General features: G+C 34.1%; 1 protein-coding gene across 1 annotated transcript; it reads right to left on the reverse strand.

Moving 5' to 3' along the window:
• Positions 1-205: 205 nt before the first annotated feature.
• Erk7 (Extracellularly regulated kinase 7) lies at positions 206-7,670 on the reverse strand. The gene is made up of 9 exons (XM_017630438.1): positions 7,557-7,670; positions 4,952-5,142; positions 4,080-4,286; positions 3,857-4,015; positions 3,698-3,794; positions 3,533-3,639; positions 2,163-2,294; positions 1,900-2,082; positions 206-1,823 (listed from the first exon to the last, which is right to left on the reverse strand). Exons 1-9 carry the CDS (start codon positions 7,641-7,643, stop codon positions 338-340), a joined length of 2,649 nt encoding a protein of 882 aa, XP_017485927.1. The 5' UTR covers positions 7,644-7,670; the 3' UTR covers positions 206-337.
• Positions 7,671-7,869: the final 199 nt, after the last annotated feature.

Here is a 7,869-nt window from a genome sequence, read left to right on the forward strand (position 1 = left end):
AACTCAAAACTTAAAAAAAAAAACGGTTTGTTCCATAAAAAAATCCGGTTGTTTCCACACGTTTAGCGTCTACACTATGAGGGAATGAAAAAACAAAAACGAGAGGGAAAGTTCTGTAAGTGTAGGTATACATAAAAATATATTTTCCTAGCACGTTGCTTGCATATACATTATATACATAGGTGTGTGTACATACACATGTGTATATTACATAACTAGTACATACATAAATATATTCATATAATTATTAATTACATACACATACTAATGCGCATTTAAACTAAATTAGGCAAATTATGGCAGTTCTTCTAGCATATGTATAATATTAAAATGAATATCATTGGTAATTTGTAATCGTTTGTTTTGTAAAATGATCACTCAGTTGTGGGCGCGCTATAATTTTCGACATGGGCCTAGCGTTGCGCTGATGATTAAGAACAGAATGCTGCTGGTGTGGTTGCTGCGTCATATTGGCATGCCCATGCGTCTGCTGATGATGCTTATGATCTCTCCGAAGCTCTTTGTGCGCCACATTCGCCGACCTATCGGCATTGTACTGCACACCTTCCTCAAAACCACCAGACAGACCGTTGTGAATAATATTTTTACCGCCAAAATCGCGTGTCATTTTGGCCAAAAGGTCATAGTAGGGATTCTGTTTTGGTGTACTGGTTTGATGGGCAACCGACATAGCTGGCTGTAGATTCGGCTGTAGTTGCTGGTGTTGGTAATTTTGCAGGTGCTGGTTTCTATTGTTACCGATGTCATATTTCGTTCGTCCATGGTTTTGTTGTTGGTGGGGTTGTAAGCGAGCTTGTTGCATTTGCTGATAGTTGGCGTTGCGGTTGAGGTGTTGAATTGAATTGTGACTCTGGCTTTGACTTGTGTGACTTTTGCTATGCTTTTGCGGCGACTGTGGATATGCATAACTGAAAGTTTCTTTACAAAATGATTTTACTTCCTTTTTGTATTTTTCAATTTCCTCCTCCAGTTTCTTCAAACGCTTTTCATAGCAAAGTCTTCCATTATCTCTGACCGCAGTTTCTGATTGTAACGTCGTGCTACCACCGCTAACGCCGTTAATTACGTCAGACTTAGTGTTTCGCAAATAAGATGGCTTATTCGAAAATATGGTGCTGTTATGGTTGTGCCGATCTTGTCCACCAATATGGCATTGATTTAATTCCGTTTCCATTAAATTGTGCTGTTGGCCTTTTTTCAGCTGATGTGTTGGGTTGTGGGTATTGCGTTCTTTGCTGTGATGGAGATTTGCGGGGTTCTTGGATTCTTCTTGTAAGCTTACTTGCTCCACTCGGCATATGGAAGAAGAGCTGCGATATTGACGTCGTGTACTATCTTTATTTTTCATAGCACCGCTGGGTGAAGATATTTGCTTTCCAACCACTTCTACATAACCACCAAAATTGCCGGCACTCCCGTCGGGAAGGCTAGCATAACCGCCGTCAATGGAGTGACGCTTATCGAGAGCATTTGCCGGTACATGATCGTCGTAGTCTTCGTATGTTTTTAAGTGGTATTTATTCCTACCCATATCTGTACATTGTTGTGGAAAATATTTGGATTGGGCTTTGCCTAGTCTACGCTTGGCATTGGGTGATAATGACACGGTCTTCCTTGTTGGCTTACCATTTATGCTTGGTACACTTACCGATGGTTGAGTTTCGCTCTCGTGTTTCTCCGGGCGACTCAAGTATTTATCTTTTGATATATATTTATCCTCTGTGCCGTTGCTTTGTTGCTTCGTTTTATGGGTTTTCTTTATTGTTTCGGATTTATCGTAAAACGTCATATGCTTATGATCCCTATTCATGTACAATACGAGTATTTTAAATTCTAATAGATTACATAATGAGAGTTAAGAAGGAGGAATATTTTTACTTTTGCTTTAAGCTGGAACTTTTTGTATTCGTAGATATTAGTCGCTTATCTGCCTTCTCGCTGTTGAGCTGAACAATTTCATAGAGCTTTGATCGATATTCAGGTACCGTGAGACGTACATCATCGCGAAATGGTGGCAATATGTCGACATTCAGTTCAATCTCTGGTATAGAGTTGCGAAATCTTTGATGATTTTCAAAAGGGGAAAACTAGACTATAACAAATCAAGTTAAGGAATAACTTGGTCCTTAAGACCATCTTACTTTTCTACATATGAGTGGCCAAGTGCTTGCTTCGCTGTAAGACGCGCCAAGGGATCAAGCACCAGCAAGGACTTTACCATGTTTACAGCGTCCTCTGGTGCATCGGTCATCATTTCACTTAATGATGTTTTTCTGTAAAATATTTTAGACGAAAGTTAGATATTAACGTACATACTACATTAGAGTGGGCCAAAATTTGTATCCTCAAATCATTTTGTAATAGTGAAAATATGTATAGTAGGGTAATTTGCTCTTTGATGTATTCGTTGTACGCTTACAACAACAATCACACGATTATCCAGTTACACAAGATACGGCGAATACAGAAAAGAGCGAATACCCGCAAGTCAATTACAAGTCTGTTAATTATTATTAATTTATTTTCAATGATCCGTAACTGACATAAAATATTGGGGGCGCAGGTCGGTGAAAATTCGAAAAGTAATATTCAATATTTAGGGAATTTATAGGACGCGTCAAACGTCGTAGTTTCTTAAAGTCTTAAAATTTTTCAACGTAAAAAAACGTAATCCTGCGGTTATTCCAAAAGTTAACTTTTGCAAACAAAAATTGTTGTTCCATTTTGTCATCGAGCGGATTTTCCAATAAGAACACTGACGTTACATTCATACATTCATATGTATGTACATGCATTAGGGTGCATAACCAAAAAAAGTCGCGGGTTTTCCACCGCAATTATAAAATGTATTAGATAATATATTATCTTGTAAGACTTCCGCCAAAATGTTTCGGAAAAATATTAAGATTTACATGAGCTAAGTAGACCGATTTGAAGATACTTCAAAAAATCACATTATTTTGATTCCGTTTATAAAATGTTTAAACAATTTTATGCAGACCTTTTAAGCTTAAATTCTTCTATCGTGCGAGGTAGTTTTTTAGAAATTTTTTTTTAACTAATTTTTTTTTTGTTAGAAACTCTATTTTTGGAGGTATTTTCAAATAGGTCCAGCCCACGTAAATCTTAAAATTTTTCCAAACTATTTTGGCGGAAGTTTTAAAATATAATAAATTTTAAATTTTCGATGCACTCTAATGTATTTACGTAATTATGTACCTTTTCTCCTGTGGTTCATACTGAAAATATGTTTTTTTTACTTCACCAAATAAATATTTTTAAATTAAAACAAGTCGATCGTTAAAGGCGCTAGTATATATAGTATACGGAACGCAATTAACAGATATAGTCATACATTTTTTATAAAAATGTACATATAAAATAACGTCTGGTTGTCAGTTCTGCATATTTAATTAAAAAAAAAAAGTAGAGATTACGACATTCTTTCAACAAATGTGCGATATGTTATGCGCTGTGTAATTGAACATATGTATGTATATACGTAAAATACCGTTCGCGTGACACCTGTTTGCTCAGAAGGACGGATCCGAAACCAGCACCCACTGCATTAATGTCTTGTTCAGTTATCTCTGGCAAAGCTGTTATGATCTTTTCAATCTAGATATTAAGTAAAATACAATTTAATTCACTTCCAAGGAGACGAGGATCTACTTACCTGATTTACAGTACTACTGCCTTGAAATAAAGGTTTTCCACGTATCATTTCGCCAAGTATGCAGCCTAAACTCCACATGTCAATTCCTTTAGTATACCTTGTATAACAGAAAGTGTGTATGTGAATATTTTTGCATATGAAAATCATAGCCGAAAATACCTTTTGCTGGCGACTAAAATTTCTGGCGCTCGATACCACCGCGTTGCGACATAGTCCGTTAGTATCGGCTCAACGATAGGTTCACCGCCTACATCGTTACTCTCTCGCATAGGTCGATTTGAAACTGAACGTGCTAGGCCGAAATCTGCTAATTTACATCTGAAAAAAAAAAATAGAGGAAGATGAAGAAAAGCTCTATGAAAAGTATACCAAAAAATCTTACCTGCATTTACTATCGATAAGTACGTTACTCGGTTTCAGGTCTCTGTGTATTACATTTCCCGAATGTATGTATTTGACGGCATTGATGAGTTGATACATTACGTATCTTTTGTGAATGTCCTTCAAAATAGTGCCCTTCTTAATGATATTATGCAAATCACTTTCCATGTATTCGAATATAAGGTATATGTCCAAATTATTTGAAGCCCTAAAAAATAGTATGCCATTTACATAATTTGTACATATGTATGTATACCCCGCGACAAAAGATAGCACATCCAAATTTTTACCAGTTTTGACTACTTTTCTTTTGACTTTTTAAGGTTCATTATTTTTATATAAAAGTATAGCTCTTTATCTAATAAATACCAGACTCAGACTTTGTACAAAAATTATAAAAATTCCACAAACTTTTCATCTCAATTCCAAGTATTTAAATTTAAATTTTAATTTCTAGAATAATTATTGTATCAACAAGGTAATTTTTTAAATATATGGAAAAGAGTGCATAACACCGTCAGCAAAAAAACTATCAAAAATTAATGCGGGTTTTTAGAAACTTAAAATTTGCTCTTTGTTGTACTAGAATAAGCTATAAAACTGCATAAATTTTTTTTTCCAGAAATTAAAATTAAAATGCCTGGAGTTGGGATGAAAACTTTGTCGAATTTTTATAACAAAGATAAAGAGCTAGAAAAGTACTCAAAACTGGTGAAAATGTTGATGTGCTATCGTTTGTCGCGGGGTGTATATCAGTCTGAATGACTATATTGGGCATTAAAAATATCCGTGTCATTCATAAAAATGGTCATTACATAACATTTTTTGTGATTTCAATGCCTATTGGAAATTCGACATGAAATGTTTACAAACCTATATACGGTGAGTAATCTTATAACATTTGGATGATTGTGGAATGCTTTCAGGAAAACAATCTCCCGAAAAGTACGCTGCGCATCAGTTTCATCACGAAAAGCATCGAAGATCTTCTTAACTGCCACCGTTTCATTTGTGCGCTTATCCAATGCTTTCCATACGATGCCATAGGCCCCCTTTCCCAAGCGCTAGAAAATTCATTAATATAAGGTTGATAAAATTATATGATATAGCTGAATTTAAGCAATAATCGGCAAGTTTGACTGCCTTAAAAATTTAGTTTATCTCAAAATCCAGGTTGATTTTCAAAAGCTATAAATTCTCCACTAACGAATGATACAAAAATCTTACAACGCTTTCTAACAAAGTTTAATTTTAATACATTGTATTTCAGGGACTATTTTTCATAGTTAACTTGAAACTCAGACTGTTTTATAATATATATAATTAAAAAACTTTTTCAATTAATAACTTTTCTAGTTAAAACAACATCAAGTATAATAAAAACAACATGTAATTATTTTCTCAAATATTTTTCATTATTTCCGATTTTTTCATTTAATAATACAAAATCGTAGTAATCATTTAAAATCATGGTATTTAATCATTAAACGATTATCTTAAAAAACATCATATAATTCATAATCATCATTTAACAGGTCTGGTTTGAATTTTATTAAAAGTCTCTTTGTGAGTTTTTTTTTTTTAATTTAGCCAGGAAAATTAAAGTTAGTTTTTGAGTTTTTTTTGTTTGCTTAGAAAATAAAACTTAATTTTTGAGCCTAGTTTTTTCGTCACGCAACATATGTAAGTTATTTGTTAATATTTTTTATCATTCGTACTTTTTATTTAAAAGCTCGCTATAAGTGATAAATAAGGACTCAAAATATTCACAATTTTAATAATACACATCATGATGTAGATCTGTCATCAGCTAATCATTATCGTAAAAAAATCAATGCAAAATACTTCTGTTAGTCACGGCCTTATCATAAATATTTGGTGAAAAATTTCACTGCCGAAAAATTCCGTTCAACGAAATGGTTCACATTATCATGAATGTGGGACGATTTCGGGTGAACGCCATTTCACATAGAAATTTCCAGGTTATACATACGATTATTTAGTACATTAGTGAAAATTTAGCAATTGTTTTGCGATTTTATCTGCCCGAGTGACAGTTATTTCACTGGCAAATACGGTACACATAGAGTGAAACTGATTCGAAATGAACTACTTCGCTTGGTGAATATTCATTATACGATAGGAGAACTGTATGGTAGTGGTGGCAAACTACCGATGGCACTATCGATACTATCGATGGTTTTGTTTTTTTTTCACTATCGATAGTTTTTGAAAACTATCGATCATTTTCACTATCGAAAATTTTCCAAATTTAAGACACAAAAATGGTGAATGTGCATTTAATAAAACGGCAATACCTTTATATAAAAGAATACATATATGACAACTATGTTGGCCTAAAGTCATCAGTAGAATCGGAACGAATGTACAGTAAAGCAGCTTTAACAGTGAACGAAAAAAGGTCGCAACTAAAACCTAAAAATGCTGCCATGCTATGTTTCTTAAATAAAAACAATTGGGTTTAGAAAGCAGAATACGTAAATATGTTTAGTTTTTAAATTATACTTTCATTAATAAGGTAGGTCCTTATGATCTTTAAAAATCTATATTTAACGCAATGAGGCGTATTCATAATCAAAATTAAGTTGGTACTTAAAGTTAGTTGTAGCTTTTTGACCTAATTTTGGATGGGTTATCTTTCAATAAAGTTACAACCAACTATAAGTACCAACTTAATTTTGACTATGAATACGCCCCAATCAGAATTTCTATCTTTTTCAAAATAAGCGATTATCGATAGTTTTAAAAAAATATCGCCCACAATCGATAGTCGCGACTATATAAAATGGCCGTTAGGGCCGGTTACTTACTGTCTGTTCCAGTTTCTCAATGTCTGGTTAACACTAACTACAGGTTGAACATGGTTATCGACGTTATCGACTCCCTATTATATTGAGAAACTGGCCCTAACACTAATCTCCGGTTGAGCATCGTTATCGAGGGCTTCAACTCCATGCATAACAGAGAGTTTGTAACTTCGATAACGATGTATAACCGGCCCTCAGCTACAATTTTGCGTTGAAAAACAAGGTATTCGAGTAACTTTAAAATACAATGCTGCGCTCTACGTAGCTTCAAAAATAGGCCTAAAACACATTCTCCGCACTTTTAGGTTCGGATATTTAAAAAAAAAACTGATGGCATAGTGTAATTCTGAGTTCGGATTCGGATTCAGCGACCCAAAGTCTACTTGAAATTACTATTCTTATCCAATTTGAAATCCAATCTGAAAAATACGAACAGGGCCCGAATGGTGGCACTCGATATCGAACGGTACTTGCATCGAATTTTGATTTTGAGATTACGGTATTCGACAGCGAGTGAGCTTCGTTCTTTTAATTTTAAACGATTCGATCACGAATGCCGTATTTCGGGCCCAGGTCTGTTCTAAAAAGCGAACTGGAAGTATTATTTTTATACCTAACAGATATTCGCAGTTATTTTAATTGCTTTTTACCTTTTTTATATCAAATATTTTCGAGATATTTTCGTCGATTTCCGACATTTTGTGTTTTTCTTGTTGTGTTTTAGATTTGGTCGTCATCGTTTTGCCGTTACTAGTTTCTCGCACTGTGCTTCTCAATGAGTTTCAAACGTCGATTTAAACTGCCATGTCTCATACGATTACTAGGACAATAGAAAACAAAATTTATTATAACTGTTTAGAAGCTGCAAATGCGTGACTGCGATGTTAGTGCTTGAGAATATATATTTAAATAGGTAATTGACACCCTTTTCACTTCTCCGTTGGTGATAAGTGAAACTAAAGT

This window comes from Rhagoletis zephyria, unplaced genomic scaffold, assembly GCF_001687245.7.
Source record: "Rhagoletis zephyria isolate East Lansing unplaced genomic scaffold, Rhagoletis_zephyria_1.1 Rzeph_scaffold_07736, whole genome shotgun sequence".
In the NCBI taxonomy this organism is placed as follows: domain Eukaryota; kingdom Metazoa; phylum Arthropoda; class Insecta; order Diptera; family Tephritidae; genus Rhagoletis; species Rhagoletis zephyria.

Bases quoted from the DNA above. Each gene is read 5' to 3' on its own strand.
- Erk7 (XM_017630438.1), bottom strand. From the start codon at position 7,643: ATGACGACCAAATCTAAAACACAACAAGAAAAACACAAAATGTCGGAA. The intron at 4,287-4,951 runs GTTTGTAAACAT...ACTATTTTTTAG, and splicing joins AGATTACTCACCGTATATAG to GGCTTCAAATAATTTGGACA. The intron at 3,795-3,856 runs GTATTTTCGGCT...CTGTTATACAAG, and splicing joins ATTTTAGTCGCCAGCAAAAG to GTATACTAAAGGAATTGACA.